We start from the raw sequence: 19536 nt of genomic DNA, 5'->3' as shown, positions 1-19536 counted from the left end.
CTAGCCTCTTAGAGTTTAGTAAATACTAACTTTTTTATGTTGACTCCAGTGGGACAAGCTGAAAATAGAGTGCTGAAATGGCTGATTATATTACCCTGGGTTGCACTTGTGCATAAATCAAAACATTAAAGTTCTTAATGTGTTTTGAATTTAGTAAAGTTTGTTTCACATAGATTCAATTGTAATATTTAAGGATGGAAATGAAATCTGAAAGCTGCTACAGAAATAATGTAATTTCATTTAAAGTAATGCATCTGTACATGAGATAGAAGCATTACATTGAGTGACTTTACGACATCCTATAGGTGGTTGACAGAAGAAATTGTCAATATTTTGAGCTCACCATTGTAACTACATAGTGATAACTTTAATGATTTAAGGGAAAGAATGAACACAATATACGTAGTTTAAATTCCATTTTGTTCAAGGGATATTTCATTAAAATAATTTTTTCAGGGCAATAAAAGTTAATATTCTAAAGAGTAGGTAAGATTTTTGTTAAGTCCTCCTGGAAATAAGAAGCGATATACTTTTTTGTGCGCGTTCTTTAATTATGTGATTAAAAGGCAAAAATAGAACACCATAAAAACTGAAATAAGCTCAGGACAACTGATCTAGTGATGAAAATGGTGATGTTTAGTTTCTGGTTCCAACTATTCAGAAAGAAACAGACTTATTAATCTATTCGGAACTCAGGGAACAGAAGACGCTTACGTGACAGTTTGCAGGCATCATACGTTATCACTGCATACTGCTCTCTAGATCTGTAACCAGGTAGGGTATAGTGATGATATCTTCTGGAAGTCTTGACACTTCACAACAAATAGCCTAAATGCTAATGTCTAATGGAAGAAAAATGAGGCCGAGAGAAGCCTTCCAATATGGCTGAGCTATTTTATATCCATTTGTTTCAGCTGCAAGTGTATTTTTACCTTAATCACAGCAGAAAATCATCATTCACCCTTTAATTCTGCCACCTAATCTGAATAAAAACTGAGGAGGGTGGGACAACTAAAGATTAGAAATCAGGTTCATCAAGCATCAGTAACACAGGGGGAGCCTCAGTTAGAGGAAGGAGAGACAAATGGCTGTACAAGAGATTGCTGGTGAACATCCACAGAGCAATATCCTCCTGCTCTCAATTAAGGATAAGCCAAAGAGGACCCGCACTGTTTCCAATGCTAGTTTACTTCTAGCATCTAATACATAAGCGGAGAAGGGGTGCTAAGTACTGATGAGTCTTAAACACTAATACGGAGCTTTTAAGCAAAGCAGTTCTCTGGATTTGAATGGCATTTGAGATACATGTGATGTTCACTGTATTTAGTAGCTACGTCATTTTCTTCATGGGGTAGTTTGCACCTAAATGGGAACTGAGGCATATTTTTACAATGCTGTTTAAGTTGTGTGATTTATTTATGCCATACAGTATTTGGAACTAATATCTAGTAGATACGTAAACACTATCAAGGGTCTTTACTCTGAGTATGACCAATTAAACCCCAAACAACTCACAGGCAGATGCACTTAAAATATGCTCGTTGTAATAGAATTAATAACAATAAAACTTCATGACTATTGGGAAACAGTTGACCATACGATGCATATTGAGATGACTCAAAACCAACTCAACTAAATCTTTTTATGTACCAAATATTACGATGGGTACTTGCACAAATAATTTTATTGAATCTTACAACTTCATTTTCAGAAGCTTGCAAATGGCGGTGGGCAGGGTGAAGAGGGGTCAGAGAAATCCAGGAATATGATCAAGCTGAGAAAATACGAAAGATCTGATTCAGGCTTTACTGTACCCCATTGTCTTATCATCTAAATCACAAGCATAGCTTTAAGTTCTAAACTACTTAGGCGTATTCCAGTGATTGTCCAGAAAGCTATTGCCTTGACTTTACAGAAATGTGTCAGTATTTTAAATTCTCTCACTAATATTTGGGGTATCTTTCTGGTGCTGCAGCTTTATTGTATAATATGGGAGTGAAGCACAAATATGAAGGTTTACATATTTATATTACAAATAAATAAAACTGAATCAAAATTGAAATTATTATTTCCTATAGAAAGGGATAGATAAAATGATTCATTCAAAAAAGTAGACACTTTGGTGTATCTCCATGTATGCTTTAAAATCAATAGCTATTTTATTTCCTGTTTTTCAGAAGGGATTTATATAGAGAATAGTTTTAAAGTATTTGGTGTATCAATTAAGCATGTATTTTAAAAGGAGCCAAATCATCTTTGACGTCATAAATAAAGATCATTGAAATCTGATGTTCAAATTTCCAGTAATGCAACAACTATTTCAAGTGCAGTATTCCTGGACTGTGAAGACTTTAACAAAAATATAATTATAGTTATCAAGAATAAGAACATCTTAGTCACCACCACCAAAATTTAAGTATTAGATTCTAATTTGGATTTTTGTCTCCTCATCTATTTCCATGTACCAAATCTGATAAAAATGCACTCTCCTCAGGCCATTACTGACTCAAACCAACAGGTATGAGTGAAGCCTGCCATGGTAGAGCATGCCTAGAACAGTTGCATGACAACTCCTGCTTCGTGGTGAGAAAGCTGGTGCTGGATATGTGTGCACAGCATCCAGGCATCTCCCCGCCAGGATGTATTCTGAGTCCTGATAAAGCAAATGAATACACTGCCTTTTGAGGACTCAGCTGGCTTTCTCCATCAGGGACCCAGAGGAAAATACAGCAAATCCTTCATTGCCTTCCTGTAGTAACCTTGTTTATAAAGCTAATTTTCTAATTACTTTGAATGTGATTTTTATTTTACAATGTGATCTATGATCTACACATACATATAGATTCACTCTGAGTCATGAACATACATATCAGTCCACATGGTTCATGCTAAGATAACTTGGGCAGGTTGATGGAAATCATGAAGTATAACAAAAAATATCAATGTACCTTTCTTCTTTTATGAAATATCTTCTTATGTCATTTTCTTGGGAAACCAGGCCTAGGAGGAGGAGGGGCTAAAGCTCTGGTTGTAGATGATTACGTATGTTTCACTTTCAAACGCAGAGGAAAATGGAGGTTGGGAAAATGAAAGAGGTGGCACTTAACGAACAGAGCCAGTGACAGGTCTTCTGTGGCCAAATAAAATTTCCATGCTTAATATCTTCCGAAAGTTACTTACAAAGTTCTTATAAAATTCTAGAAGCAGCATAGGTCGTTTAAAAATTTACTAAGTTGCAACCCTTCTCTATAAACTTAGAGTTGCTGAAACACGCTTTTTATCACTAATTTTTGCATTTAGCCTTGTTATCTTTTATATCCCAGCATTCTAACAAGATTTCCAGTTCCTTGAGGATCAGTTTCTTGATTTATATGCCTTAGTATTCTATTTATTTATTTATGTATGTATGTATGTATGTATGTATGTATGTATGTAGGTAGGTAATACATACATAGGTATGTATGTATTATTTATATATATATTATTTTATTTTATTTTATTTTTTACTTTTAAGATAGTAGATCTCAAAGAGATATCTATGATTTTGGTCTCAGATGGTCAATGCACTCTCTGAAATTGCATGTGACCATTTGTCATACAAATACATACATGTTTTTCTGGGGTAGTGTACCCAGACTTCATCAGATTCTCAAAGAGGCCCAAGGGCAAAGAAGGTAAATACTACTGCTATCACATAGGTGAGGGTCATTGAACGTTTGTTGTATGATGAGCAGATATATTTCTTTCACCCTCAAGTAAAATCTTTTAATATTTTTGTCTGCCATATATTCACTTATTATTGTTCTTTCGTCTGAATCACGGAATGCGAGAGGTGGACAGAATGTTTTAAGTCATGTAGACCTTCGCTCTTACAAAAGAGATAACTGACACCAAGTAAGGTTACATAACTTCCCCAAAGTTGTTAAATCAGTAAACAGCAGAAATAGGAATAGAAGGAATATCTCCACAATCATAGGCTTATTCTGAATCTGCTATCAGTAAAAGAGCCAGGAAAAAGGGCAAGCTGCTTGGCAAAAATTATTGCAGACATGTGATTTGCTTCATTTTGCCAGTGAGGGTACCACCACCATCCTCATCACCATCTTCATCACCATCAACACCATCCCCTTCCATATTACATCGTCCCCTCTCCAGTGACTCGTGTTTGCCCACAATGAACAGATTTAATCCAGATCAATTTCCCCCTTTTCTCTCCTCTTCCCCACCAAATAAATAATCTGTAACCAGGATGGAAGGTATTTGCGAAGAGACATAACCCAGCATGTTTTATTTAACACACTCATAAGCTTACCCATCAAAAAAACAACGTTCTAACCTGAATGTCATAGATAGTGAAGGGAGACAGGTCTCGCAGAAGGAAAGATCCGGGCACATTTATTCCAGTCTTGTGCAGCTTATTATTTACATAGACAGAATATTCAGTGACAACACCATTTGGGTTTGAAGGAGCTGTCCAGATGACACGTACAGCTGTACTGTTGATGATGACAACCTCTGGAGGGAGCATGCCCTGAGGCTCTAGAATTAAAGGAAGAAACTGAATAAACTCCAGCTGTCTCTGAAAAAGCACTTGTTAAACTAAATGCCGATTAGTATTTAGGTTTAGCGAGAAGGGTTTGTTGCTTATCTGCTTTCCTCTGATGAAGTTATCACAGTCTGCAGTCCTCTGCAAATTGGCTTATTATACTCTCAGTTAGAAACCGTAAGAATTGGTGGTAAAAGGCTTTCTACCACCAGCATAGTGATGATCTTCAATACTATGTGACCAGTGGGATATGATGATAAATTATTCACCCATCTGCACCACTAACACTTATCTATTATTTGTCTCTTTTCCCATCCCTTTACTCCATACCTCCTGGGGTAGGGTGGGGAAAAAAAAGGAAAAGAAAATTTGCTCCTTAAGCAAAAAATATAACTCAGATACACTGAGGCTGGTGGAACGTGAAAAATCATTTGATGTTACTAGCTTGTAACTCAAGCGATATGAAGCAATAATGCAATATTGTCATTATGTAAATGATTTTGAATGTTGATTACCATAGGTAATGATGAAGTCTAACATTAGAAAAAAAATCTTGCTTGGCGTTAAATTACACAATTATTCAAGCATGTCAGAAATAACTATGCAAAGACCTATTTTTATCAGAAGAACCCATCTTAACTAGTTGAAAAATTGTCCTTGTGATCCATTCTATTTTATAAACAAAAGGTGTCGACCTTTGGCACTGCAAAGGGAAATGGGTTCCATACTTAAAGTGCTCTGCTAATGACCTGGAACGCTTGCTTGGAAGGTAATGATATTATAATGTTTATAATGAGACTTTATAAAGCCAAAAAGATTAGAAAAACCATTCCAAACACATTTCAGATTCACAAGTTGCTTCCGTTGCTTCCTCCCCCTTGCTAACTGGCTTAGAAATGACTCATAGGCAATTTTTCTCAGTGGCTGAACTTCCACCTACTATTTCTGGTGACTCAGGGAGGGACCTCACTGTGCTTGGCTGTCGTTTTGAAAAGCACACTGCTTCTGAGAGCAATTCTTAAAAAAAAAAAAAAAAAAGAAAAGAACTGTTTCTAAATGTCACCATTTATTGATGTGAACTCAGCTCCAAACTAAGCATACACTGAAACGAACGGGAACAAACTGGGCTAACACCCCATTATTGGAGCCTTGCGCAGCTGTCTCCATGGGACCACTTATTGATCTGCCACTTGACGACAGCCAGCACTTAAGCATTTTAGCTCCGACCCCCTTCCCTCCAACACCGGAAATTTTATAATGGAAGGATGACTGATCTCAACCTCAGCGAGAATCAATCAATTTCATTCGCATCTCTGAAGCTGAGAGTATCCCTTGAAATCTGGACTCACCCCCATCGCAAGTGGTCACACGCAGGACTTCACTGCTGATGCTGTGGACGCCGTTGAAAACAGAGAGAAAAATCCGATACTCGGTGTTTGGAATTAAATGGCCAATGACATGAGAGTTTACATCTGGGAGGATTTTTAGAGATTCATTTGAGGTAGCCGAACTCCAAAAAAGTGTATAATATTCAACATCACCTTGTAGGTCTTGAAAAGCTGTTAACAATAAACACAGGACACTGTAAATGTAGCTGATGTAAGAGTCTCAGGAGGAAAAGACAGAGAATCAACTCTGTCGTTAGCGATCCCTAGAATGAAAAACAGAAAAGCTTATGTAACTTACCTTATAGTGGCACTGGGTTTTATCTATTTATTTTTTTTAACAGATTTCCTCCCCAGCCTCCCTTCCCATAATTAACTGCATGGAGTCCTAACTTCATAGGAAAATAAACTTTAAAATTTCCCTTAAATATTTTAATTATGCTGCTTCTACTTATTCAACTAATCTTCAAAACTTTGACATAACACTTACGAAAGGAAACGGAGAGTAAAATAAAGATATGCAGTATGTGGAACAACTTCTGTTTATTAGTAAAATAATCCCAGAGAGAAATCTAGGCTAACACAGATAAGGGCATATCCTGACACAGATCCTAAAAGTCAAGGCATTTTTTTTAACGTGCTAACAAAATCTTCAAAATGATACCTAGAAGAATGTTTAGACAGATATCCTATTATGTACACTGCTGACGTAGCAGAGCGATACAGGATCTCCTTGAGGATTCCCTCAGTAGGATCCTACAATGGTATCTGAATTTTGATCAAGGCTTTCATCCTTTTCTCCTAGTTCATTGTGTCTCCATAATGTGGATAAGGTCATAAAGGATGCTAAAATCAATCACTTACTGTCTCACAAATATAACTCATCAATTCCTCAAACCTCATCCTTTCAAAGACCAGTGTTTTTCTTTTTCCTCTTCCACCCAATGTCTACGTTCTTGCACTAAGTTCTGCTTCTTACAATCCTCCTACAACGATGCTTTAAAAGGAAGGCATAAAACACCCATATTTTCTTAGTAGGAAGTGGTCTACTGCTCTGCTTACACTAATATGAGTTTTGAGACCTTAAGTAGGATCTATTACCTTGATTTGTGTTAGGGTTGGGGGGGAGGTGGAGCTTAGGTTTATAAGTCTTCTGAAATTGTATGTACAAGCTTGTGTTAGAACAGTCCAACAGCACAAAGCAAGGACTGGGAGGAAAAGGGGGCATTTGTCTTAGTGGTTATTGCAGTACAGTGTCTCTACAATGCGAAGTCCTAGCATGTGGTCCTGTAAAAGAATATGACTTTGGGAACTGTATGACTTTCTTTTAAGAACCCCTGTTCATTAAGATCTTGGGGGTCTTACAAAAAAAACTGAATGGTGGTTTGATTGTCGGTATTTGGGGTTTCCTGAACACACTACTGCTTTGATCTAACATCCAGCAATAGTTAACGGTTTATACGCCAGTATAATTGAAATAGTTTACAGTAAGAGATCTTTAGCAAGTACTTTGGAAAACTTTGGGGATTGAAATGTTTTTCTCTGACGTCACAAAATGCAAGCACCTTTAGTCAGGTCATTATTACGCATTCTCAGGAACTGGTTGTCCATGTCCTTCAGGATTTTCCCAAATGACAGCATCAGTCAAGTACAGCAAAGCCACTAGTTCTGTGAGAGTAAAAGCTCCCTCTGTCATTAGAATTATTTTCTGCTGCCTTAGGGTACTACTACTCACTGATTTGAGGCAGCTAAGATATAATAGAAAGTGCGCTAGGTTTGAAGTTCACATTGTATTTTAGGTTGTTAAGTGAGCAGGCTGGTTAGAAATTCAAGCCCTAAATATATATTAATAAAGCGCTTTCAAATTCTACTTACAAATATTGGTGGACTTTACTGGGGTTATGAAATGCACCTGCTATCTCTTCTATCAAGTTCCAATTAATGGGCCTGTGTATATACATTGAAAATATTGGGACTAGCGTCATAAGTTCAAGATAAGCATAGATTATATGCCAATTATCTGGATGGAATTCCATTAAGTGCCCATTCCTAGCCATGCACCATGTGTCACCCCCTCTGAAATAGAAGAGAATCTACTGCCCCAAAGAAGAAAGGAAAGATGGTGATTCAGGCCCACTGGTTATGTCTTACTCCATGAGACAGAGGCTCTTCTAACAGGAAACAGGCAGCATCTCTGGGCAAAGAGTGCCAGATTTCTGCACTGCCCTGCCTCTCGCCAACACCTGCTTCAACAATTCTCTTTCTTCATTCACTGACATTACAGTGCAGAGTCCAAAACTCAGAAAAATAGTAGAAACACCTTTTATCTTCATATTCCTAGTCATTTTATGAGGCAGCCTGGGAGCAGGACAGGCATAGGAGGATGCTTTTCTGGTGTTCAAACAAAGATTTCAAACTTCAGTGAGCTCTTGCTAAGTCAGTGAGCCATCTAAGAGGCCTAAGAAGACGCCCCCTCAGTTCCACAGGCAGCACAAATTAAAGGTCACTGACCTTGAGCTGACCTTTGAGAGAGGAATGCCATTAGAACTGAAATAGCTGGTATGAGGTGCCACACAGTCCCTGTGTATCGGTAAAAGCTGGGCCTGAGTATATTCTTATTTTTTAGAAGAGAAAAACATAAGTTACCAGGCTTCTTTATGGCATGAGATAAGGGAAACACTGTCTAGAGCCTTCAAGAGCAGAACTTGTTTCTCCGTGTACTACTTCTATGCAAATCAGATGGAAGTTTTAAAAACATTTGCCTGGTGTTCTTAAAAATAACAACAGGGACGTGACTGTGAAAAAGATGCCTCTGTGAAACAGGTGCCTATAATCATGGAAAGACAGACAAGAACACAGAGATGTTAAATGATCTTCTTAAATCATCAAGGAAAGCAAAAAACCATAAAAAGCTATGGCAGAACTAAAATCTACGCAGAAAGCAGAAAAGGGGGCAGAGTTAGAAATGCACAGTAGGAAAGAATAAAGAGGAAAAATGACTAAGAAGAAATCAATGAAGGTCAAAATTACAGATACTGAGGATAGAGAATAAGAAAATCTAAGTAACTCAAAAAATAAATGGAATAAATAATCATGGATATAAAATATCCTATAAAACCTGACCCAAAATGGAGGTTTATGTGTATAGATTGAATAGGTTAATAAACACAGTTTTGGCCAAACAGTGGCAATATATTCAAACACAGACATACCTTGGAAGCTTATGGCATTTTGAAGGTAAACTTAAAATTAAAAGATCACCAGCAAAGGAGAAAAAAATATCAGGAAAGTTTCAGACTTCTCATCTGTATCATCAAAATTTGGAAGACAATGGAAAATTTCAAGATATTTTGAGAGAAAATATTTTGACCCAAGAATTTCATACACACCTAAGTCATTATTTATGTGCAAATACAGCAGAAAGATTTTCTTACACAGGTAAGAAATTAAGAGAATGTGCAAAGACAACAGAAACATTCTTATTTAGGCAAAAATGAAGAGAATATATAGCTCATTAATTTAATTAATTATAAAAATTTTCCAAAAACGCTATCTAAAAGACAAAAAGGATGAATCAAGATTCAGAACTTAAGACTGGGGAAGTTAAGAAGTCGATGATAAATATTGAAACAACTTACTGACATTAATTAATGTAAAAATGATTATATAATCATCTATAAACCAAACATTGGAAGTGCCAGGTGAGAAAAAGGTGAGATAAATTCTTTATCATACAGAAAATAGAAAGACACAGAAAAATAGAGAAAGATATCACTAACCACTAACAGCATTAATAGACTAAATAGCAATTGAACTTCAAAAATCACCAGAGAAGAGAAAAGTTATGGTGAAGAGTCCGAGGACTCACCAACACTATGGTGTTTCTCGTCAAATAGGTGGACTACATTTTCTGGGCTCCCTGCACCTGGGTGAGGTCACGTGACCAGTTTGTGCCATTTTTGGACTGCGGTATTAAGAACCAATGGGCCATCTCTGATTGTCTCTAGTTTTCCCAGCGAGAGAAGAACTTCAAGGCCCTAGGGAACGTGGATGTTCTGGATGGAAAGGTCCTTATATGACCCAGGAGAGTTTAGAAAGCAAAGGAAAAATTACAAATAAATCTCAGAGTTTTGGTTTGGGTTTCTGTGTGAATCCTATGAAAGAAGTCAGAAAACAGAGGAGTAATTACGGGATGAAGAATTTCAAATGTGTTGTTTCACTTCAGACTTCTTGTGTTTGAAGTGTTTTTGTGGCAATCAGGTTTACTTTGCAATTAAAGTGTGAATATCTGAGTGAGAGTTATATGTATAATTTGGAGTTAAGGTATAAATACCAGATTGTGTTTGAAGCAACAGAATGAAATGAGGATTTCCTAGGAGGTGATGTTAAATATGCATACACTGGGGAATATTTTATCAGATATTCTAATCTTGTTCTGGGCAACCTATACTTTATAAACCACAGAAATTTATAAGTAGGTATCGCTCTCACTGTAGCATATCAGGTCAACCTCAGTGAGTTAAAGAAGAAGGTTATTAGCTCTGGATGCAATCTTTGCTATTAAGTGCCATTTTCAGTGGTGATCTCCATGGGTAGGTCAGAAATGGGGTCTTAGCTGTAGCAAATTCTCAAATCTAGAACAAGCCCCTCTCTCTTACAATGGACTTCCAAATAATTTAAAACAGTTGCTAAATGGGCTAGTTGGAAACTCCTCTTGCAAAAGCAATTAGATTATGCTCTGTACATGCTGTTGGATTATTTTTAGAGATTGTTGTCAATATCAGTCATGTCCTCTAGACTTTTACCTTCTAGATCAGAGGTCAGAAAGCTACAGCCCAGGAGTGAAATCTGTCTTGCCGGCTACCTCGTTGTATACAACCTGTGAGCTAAGAATAGTTTTTACACTTTAAAATTGTTAGAAAAAAGCCAAAGGAAGAATCGTGTTTTGTGACACATGAAAATTATATGACAATCAAATCTCAGTGTCCATAATAAATTTTTATTGGAACACAGCCATGCTTGCTTAAGAGTTGTCTATTGCTGTTTTCATGCTACGATGGAAAAGCTGAGTCGTTACAACAAAGACTATATATTGCCTGCAAAATCTAAAATGTTTACTATCTGGCCCTTTGCAAGAAAGTTTGTGGCTCTGATCTGGAGCAATTATAGTAAACCGTTCCACCCAATAGGGCTCCTAAGTGATTTGTCCAGGATTGAATTCTTAGTCATCTCTCATGTACAGGCTCAGTGGGAGGTAACTTTGTTCAAATGTAAAAACCTGAGAGGATCCTGTAAGGCTATTTTATAATAGAAGTGTTCATCTTGCTCATAGATTCTCAAATTGGAGTCCAGCTGACCAAGTTCTCGAGTGCCGAGCTCTGTGTCGTGAACTAAGTACTTCTCGGAAAATCTGAGCTTATCACAGCCACTTCTTGAGAAAATTCTTTGCTCTGCCTGAGGGTGAAACTGCTCACATGAAGAAGTGGGAAGATCATCTTGAGCTGTGATCCAAGCCAGCCTCCTTATTTTTCCCGGCAAGGTATCTCGTGCCTTCTATCTCAAGGTATCTAATGCCTTCTATCTAGGTTATGCATCTAAAACAAATAACTGCATTTTTGGAACCCCTCCCCCGCTGACCACAGCTCCTTTAGTACTCTCAGTGTGTTCCAGTCTGCCAGAGAAAACTGTATTTAAAGGAAATGTACATGAGATGTATTAATTATTCATCGTTCTACATTTGGCAGTGGAAACAAGATAGGTCATTTCTGCCCTTTAAGGGAACTGACGTGGGCAAATAGGGACAGAGCTAGTTAGCTAAACTCCTGTAACCAAGAAGCCCTGAAATAAAGTGACTTGGATAAAATAAATGTGAATTTATATTTCATATAACAGTCTCAAAGTAAGTGGATGAGATTATGCTCCATGTGGTCATTCAAGAACCCAGGTTCTTTCTCTTACGTGGTTTTGAATCTCTTACGGTGTTGGCTATGCCTGCACGGCTGACACTGAGAACACTGTCTTGTCCACTGTCTAGTCCAGGGAGAGGATGAAGAGAGAACAGATAGGCACGTACCTGGTGTTTTGTGGCTATGACCTCAAAAGATACACATCCTTTCTTTTCACATTCTATTGGCACAAACACAGTCACATGGCAACAACTAATTGCAAAGGAGCCTGGTAAATGTAGACTCTAGATTGGTGGACATGGGGGCAGCATCACTGAAAGGAAAAGGGGAGTTAGCAATACTAGTCCTACTTCCTACCCAAGTCGGGTAATTACGAGTGAGATACAGTCTTTACTGATCTTCAACTCACTGCAGAAATGTTTTCACCTGAAAGCAAAATCATGTTGCAAATTTTTTTAGAAATGGCTCCCCAAATTTTTTGTAAAGCTGCAATTGAAAGCACTGGGAACATTTTAGAGGCAGACTAATACTTTATACCAACCCTAAACAATTACTAAGTGCTCAAGATGTATTATCTCATTTCATCTTTGTCACCACGTTTTAAGGCAGTTATTATTATTATCCCCACATTTTGAATTAGGAAACTAGGATACAGTGAACTTAAGTGGCTTGTTTTAGGTCAAGCCCCTTGCTAGAAAACACTGCAACTGGGATTCAAACTTAAGTTTCCTTGATCCCAAAGCCTATTTTTAAAATCATTTCTCCATATGGCTTCATAGAGTTTTGCCATTTTTTCTAGTTAGGAGAATTTAAAACAATAAGAAAAGATGGAATCCCCAACAGGAGAATTAGAGAGTGAAAAAGACTCAGGAAGTACTTTGGGAAAAGTCTTTATTTAGGGGATGAGGAAAAGGAGTAGCTGGTGACACAGGAGGGAGCATTTGAGTAAGGAGGGGTCATTTGTAGCGCTCACTGCCACAGAGAAACAGAACAGGATGGCCCTGACGGGAGAGCACTGGGTTGGGTCATCATGAGAACAACTTCAAGAGGACCATGTTAGTGGCGTGCAAGGGGAGAAGGTCAGATTGTTGTCATCTGCACAAGATGCACAGGTGAGCGGAAGAGAAGCCAGTAGAAAAGGCAAATCCAGTCTATTTGCTTTGGTAACTAGATGGGAAGGAAAGCAGAGGAACAAGGTGAGCCAACATTGGTGGGTGCTCTTGGAAGAAGTGAAATTTGGAATTATTTATATATATTGCCACCTGAACAAGATACATTCAGACAATGTCAGCTACAAAATCTGGTGGTTTCTGGTAAAGAGATCAACCCCAGTGTTCACAGCAGCACTATTTACAATAGCTAAGACATGGAAGCAAACTAAATGTCTATCAACAGATGACTGGATAAAGAAGATGCAGTATATACATACGATGGATTACTACTCAGCCATAGAAAAGAATGAAATAATGCCATTTGCAGCAACATGGATGGACCTAGAGATTATCATACTAAGTGAAGTCAGATAGAGAAGTATAAATATCATATGGTATCACTTATATGTGAAATTTAAAAAATGATACAAATGAACGTATTGACAAAACAGAAACAGACTCGCAGACACAGAAAACAAACTTACGGTTACCAAAAAGGAAAGGAGGGGAGGGATAAATTAGTAATTTGGGATTAACAGATACACACTACTATATCTAAAATAGGTAAACAACATGGTCCTACTGCATAGCACGTGGAACTATATTTAATAGCTTGTAGTAACCTACAACAGAAAAGAATCTGAAAAAGAATATATATATATATATATATCTGAATGATTTTGCTGTACACCTAAAACATTGTAAATCAACTATCCTTCAATAAAATATATTAAAAAAGTTTGTGGAGCAAAGGAAGGAAAGGAAAGAGAGGGAGGAAGGTAAAAGAGAAAAAAAGGAAGAGGGGAAATGGAAGAGGAAGAGGAAGGAGCAAGGTGGACAAGGAGGATTATATGATACAAGACGTGGACCTCTGAAGGTCGGGGTGAGCTCTTGGCAGATGGTAAAGTGGACAATTTGGATAATTTTTCATTTCCTCTTTGTGCATACCTTCCTCTCTTACTACTTCCAGGGTTTTCTTGTTCTTTTCTGGCCATCGATGACCTCGTTACTGAGTTGACCTCAGGAGAGGCACTGCCTTTCCAGAGCATTCCCTCGTGGACATTTTTCACCATTTATTTTAGAGTGAGCAGTCAAAATGGGAAGGATCTCACTAAATCACTCTTGACAAAGTGTTAATAACCATTAAGGCCAAATGCATGAGAAATAGCCGAAAATTGAGCTCTAAGTTGGGAGTTTGAGAAGTGCTACTTACTAACTGTAATTTTGTGTAAGTTGCTAAGTGCCAGTTTCTAACTCCTAGGGCTGTATAAATAATTTAAGTGAAGGTGTTTTTGTATCTCTTCTTTTAAAAATGTCATTTTCCCCACTAATGTAATTTCTCTTTGTGGTATTTCATTTAGGCTGAACTATTTCCTTTTCTTATATAAAGCAGGGATTATGACCTCACATCTCTATAGGGACCAGGAAGATGGGAGGGGGTGGCTGTGTAAAGGGGAAACCAGTGCCAGCTGCTACTGTCCCTTCACAGATGTGGAAATAGTTTCCCCCATCACTGGATTTTTCAAATCAGTTCAAAAATCATCATCTTTATGTGAAATCTTCTGATTTTTAGATGTTAGCTATATATATATATATATATATATATAAATTTTTTTTTTCCCAAAATACTGCAGGCAAAACAATGCATGGAGGTTGGGGTTAGTAAATATGGCCCCTGGGCTGCCAGTTTGCCATCTTTGCGCTAAAAATGAACTGAAGAGATGCAGGGAGGCTTTTTCCTCACATAACATCACAGCAAAGCAAATGTTTAAAATGGGTGCTTCTAAAATTTGCTAACTTGGCGGGGAGGGTACAGCTCATGATAGAGTGCATGTTTAGCACGCACAAGGTCATGGGTTTGTTCCCCAGGACCTCCATTAAATTAAAAAGTAAATAAATGAATAAATAAGCCTAATTACCTCTCCCACAAAAAAATGAAAAAAAAAAAAAAAAAAAACCAAAGCAAAAATTTAATATTTTAGCCCTGTTAAACTGTGATAGATAAAAATTTACCAGACGTATTTTGCTACCAAAGTAGCACATCCCTGTGGAGGGTCATGGTTCAGAAAGACTACGTTTTAAAATATATATTTAATGGTTTTTACTAAGTAAATATTCATGTCTATTCATGACTTTCAACCTATACTTCTGTGCCTTTTAGCATGTTGCACAATGTGCCAACTTTTTCCTACACATCAAGAAAACAATTTAAATTAAAATTGTAAAAACTAGGTGGCCCTTTCACAGTGGAGTGACTATTTAATTTACTTAGGCTAGCAGGTTACATGAAGGAAGAAAATGATAATGCAACATGCTTTCACAGAGCTGACCCTCTTCTGAGAGTTAACCTTTGTGCTCACAAATAGTTATCTGAAAAATTTCTAAGGTATGAATGGAAATAACAGCCGATTGTATTACCTACATCCCGAAGGTCAGAGGTTCAGATTACCAAAGTAATGAAACTTCAGTGAGCTGCTTCGGATCTATTAGGTTTGTCAGTTTTTATAAGCACGCTTACTTCAGGCATGCAATTATAACATAAAGGACCTGTACTGGTGGAAATTCAGCCACCGGTTCTTAACAGACATATTCAAATGTCAGATGAGGGGGAGGCATCCACCTTTATGAGTGGGCTTTTAAGATGACTCAGGTGGTGAGGGCAAAATAGGAAGGAGATGAGTGAAAATATATTACACACAAAAATCCATCTCCAGATAAAAACTTCGTATTCTTTCCCAGAGGTATCTTCGAGGGTAATCATAAGCATCAATTAACTTACATTCTTCCATTTAAATGGTTTAAGAGATTCCCAATAAAGGTGACACAGATCATTAGAGACCTGCAACCTTACAAAAACCCTAGACTTTTACAAAGTCTTTTGTAAAAAAATGGGTTATGTAGTGGCAACGTACATCAACATAATCAGTGCTAATTTTAACTTACAATTAATGTCACCCAATACTGGTTTTAATCCACAATTGATATACAGGGGCAAATTCACTCATGTGTTGTAAGTGAAGAGGAACCATTTCTTTTCTTAGGCTGCAACAACACTCAAAGACTGGATCAAAATCACAGTGTTACTATTCCCCATCAGCAGTAATGCTACATCTTTTTAGATACTCGTAGATGAGTATCCTAGAGGATATAGTTTACTTTCATAAAACAAATATTTTAATTGGGGGTTTCCAAGTCAGATATTTCTCAATAGTTGGTAATATTCTAGCAAGTTGTAAATTCAGCTAAGAAGGATTACAATATGTATTTCCCTGATGGATTCGGTCTTGGTTTTTTCTGATTGTGATAATGGATCACTATGAATGAACAGACTAGCTATTAAATGCTACTCTACTGACCAGCCAGATCTGAAAGTTCAGTTATTGCGGTTTCTAAAGTAGCAGGAACAGATCAGATCCATCAGTGACTCTCCTAAGCACCTGTAAGGTCGTGCTCTGAATGGGCCCATGCTGAGCCCCTGAATTACTGAAGCAAGTCCAGTGATGACGTCCGGGCTTCCTATTCCTGTATCAAGCTGGATTCTGCCTATCCCCAGTACTGAGGGAGATTCACTTGGAAAATCCATCACATGACTGCAATCTCAGTAAACTAGTCAGGTTCTTGCTAATCAGTGATGAGTTATCAGATGGGGGTTGCACAGCTCTGTGCAGGACAGTGTACAGTATTACACTGTATCACATTAATACATGGACATTTCTATCACAACTGGCCGGTGTGACAAAAACTATATTCTCCATCCAAAAGGAACAGAAGAAGGGAGAAAGGGCCAAGAAGCATGGACAAGTGGGAGAGAGAACCTCCTTTGGAGAAGAACAGCACAGGGCACTTGGCTTTTTGCTGTCATTTTTTAACGAGTCCATGTTAAATTCATTCTGGTACTAATATGGGAAGGGGGATAAAGACATAAGAAGCTTACTCACTTGGCTTAGCCCATTTCACATCTATGGCCGTGTGGTTAAGAACAACCGCGGTGACATTGGCTCCTCTCTCTGGACGACCAGCCAGCGTTGTCACAGTCGCTTCTTGACTTGGCGTAAAACCCATGCTGTTGTGTACAAAGAGCTTATACTCATATGTTGTAAACCTAAAAGGTTTTTTAAAAATTCATATATAAATTTCTCTTTTCAGAAAACAAAACACATTTTCTTTGTCCTCACAATATACAGATTTTCCTTGTTTCCCTAACAGAATGCACCATTTTCTTCACCACCTCCCCGCCGCCAACAAAATTCATTATCTTCTTTTTCCTCCCTGCACAGGAACATATCATTATTTTTGTAACTCTCGAGCCGTCACTAAAGTGTCAAGAAAATATTTTACTAGAAATGCTAAGCAAATACTGCGATTTAAAACAAATGTTCTTTACCGTTTTCTCATCCTTACTGTTTTCAGAAGTGGTGAGGATTACAGCTCAATTCAAGATGCAATTACACATCCGGCCACCTGCCAGATTTCTATCTGAATTTGATCCAGAGAGTTTTATGCTCTTCTTTTGGGAAACTCATCCATTTTCAAATATCAGGCTCCCCCATCACCATTTTCTTCCTATACTTGTGTTTCCTTCCCATAATCTCATTGGCAGAGAGATAAACCCTCAAATTAAATCGTAAAACTGTGACTAAAGTATACAACATCCTCCCGCTGAGTTTTGCTGTATACATGGTGAGCCGAATTTGGCCTCTGTGAGAATGTATTTACTTGAGTCAATATAGTGGAAACTGAACGCTGCTTTGTGGGAGGAGAAAATTTGACATGGTGGTGTCATACGATGAGGACTTTCCACGTCATGTATTAAAACAGTGATGGACTAAAGCCACCAGTTCCTTGTCCTTTTTGGTTCTTTCAGGCAGAAGACTTATGAGGCTTTCTTTTTTGGGTCAAATTACTTGGGTAGGAAAAGGCTATTTATCGACACAGTGAGGCTTTAACTGGACAATGGCTTCAACCAAGAACTTGCTTTAACTCATTGCACAACACACGACCCTCCCCAGGGGGCATCCATCCTCAGGGCAAATGCTGGCCTCAGAGCATCACCTTGTTTGGGTTTAATAGATTATCAAGGCTGTCTCATATCCAATGCAGGACCCATGGAATGTGTCTCCGTAAGTCACAACTTATTAGTCATGACACGAAGGGAGAGTGCTGACTGCAGGACTGTGCTAAATCACGGAGCCAAAATTACGTCTGATGCTCACAGCATTTTGCTGTCAGCCGTGCAGAAGAGGTCTGCTTGCCTTAGCTTGCTTCTCACCCGGGGCTGAACGTGTTTGTGTAGGGCTCGGCCTCGGCCACATCCAGGGCGTCGCTCTGTTACAGGAGCTCTAGGTGAGGACTCAGTGATTTCTTTGAAGCTACTTATTACCTATTTCCCCCAAGTAAGTGCTAGCATCAGATCTTCCACATCTCTGCTTTCCCACCTCTCCTCGGGTCTTTCTTTTCTGCTTTTCTGCTGTAGCGGTTGAACTGTGCTGCCCTCACCCTAAGATACGTTTAAACCCTAACCCCTGGTCCTTGTGAACGTGACCTTATTTAGAAATAAAGTCTTGGCAGATGTAATCAGGTTAAGATGAGTTCATGAAGAATTGTGGAGAGCCCTAAATCCAGTGGACTAATGTCTTTATTAAAAAAGGAGGGAAATTTTGATACAGAGACATGGACACAGACAGAGAAGACGGGGGCAGAAACCGGCAGTGCTGAGCAGCCTCAAGCCGAGGAACCACCGGGGCCACCAGAAGTTGGAAGAGGCAGGGAACGGCTGTTCTCTAGAGCCTTTGGCGGGAAGCTACCCCTGACAGTACCTTGATTTTGGACCTTTAACTCCCAGAACTGTAAAAGAACACATTTGTTGTTTTAAGCCACCCAGTTAGTTCACAGCAGCCCTAAGGAGCTAATACATCTGCTCTTCAGCCAGCGCGGAACAGCCTACGTGACGGCAAAGGGAAGATAATCACAGTGGTATTCACTGCGTCCTAGCTGTATGTCAGGGACTTTCCAGACGTAGTAACTCATGCACTCTTCACCGCACTATTATCATATGCGGTTTGAAAATGAGGAAAGTAAGGCTCTAAGAGTTAAATAACTCATCCGAGTCCCGGAGCCAGTCAGTGGGAGAGCGCAGACTCCAGCCAAGGCAGCCCGATTCCACAGCCTCTCTTTCCACCGTGATGCTGCGCTGCCAATGCCACAGGGATGGTGGGGATGAAGACGACAACGTCAAACACGATGGAACCTGATCCATCCGGAGCCGGATGGTATCATTTCCCTGGGGCTTGACCTTTTAGTTATTTTTCTGGCAAAGGAGATAGGTTTCTGCTTACGCATCCAAACGGTCTCGCCAAATTTCCTTTGTGACCACTAGTACGAATGTGAAGGATGGTGAGTCGGGGTTAAGAGGGTAGCAAGCCTATGACAGTCAATGAAACCAAGCTCATGGCTCACATGGGGACTGAACCAGCGACCTTGGCTTCATCGGCTTGGCAGTCTCCCTGGGTAGAGAACTTTTAATTGTGTTTTACTTCACAAAATGGCTT

The 19536-nt window shown here is 38.6% G+C and overlaps 1 protein-coding gene across 1 annotated transcript in view; it reads right to left on the bottom strand.

The window, feature by feature from the left end:
- Positions 1 to 19536, bottom strand: part of USH2A (usherin) — a 640561-nt gene that overhangs the window by 178663 nt on the left and 442362 nt on the right. Inside the window, exons 43-45 of the mRNA XM_032466772.1 lie at positions 16927 to 17090; positions 5896 to 6105; positions 4337 to 4539 (exon numbers count right to left, since the gene is read on the bottom strand). Coding sequence (XP_032322663.1) covers positions 4337 to 4539; positions 5896 to 6105; positions 16927 to 17090 — 577 coding nt within the window. The remainder of the gene's footprint in view (positions 1 to 4336; positions 4540 to 5895; positions 6106 to 16926; positions 17091 to 19536) is intronic.

This window comes from Camelus ferus, chromosome 23 (genome assembly GCF_009834535.1).
Source record: "Camelus ferus isolate YT-003-E chromosome 23, BCGSAC_Cfer_1.0, whole genome shotgun sequence".
In the NCBI taxonomy this organism is placed as follows: Eukaryota; Metazoa; Chordata; class Mammalia; order Artiodactyla; family Camelidae; genus Camelus; species Camelus ferus.
The sequence above is the reverse complement of the archived record's forward strand: the minus strand, read 5'-3'. Positions and strand labels throughout refer to the sequence as shown.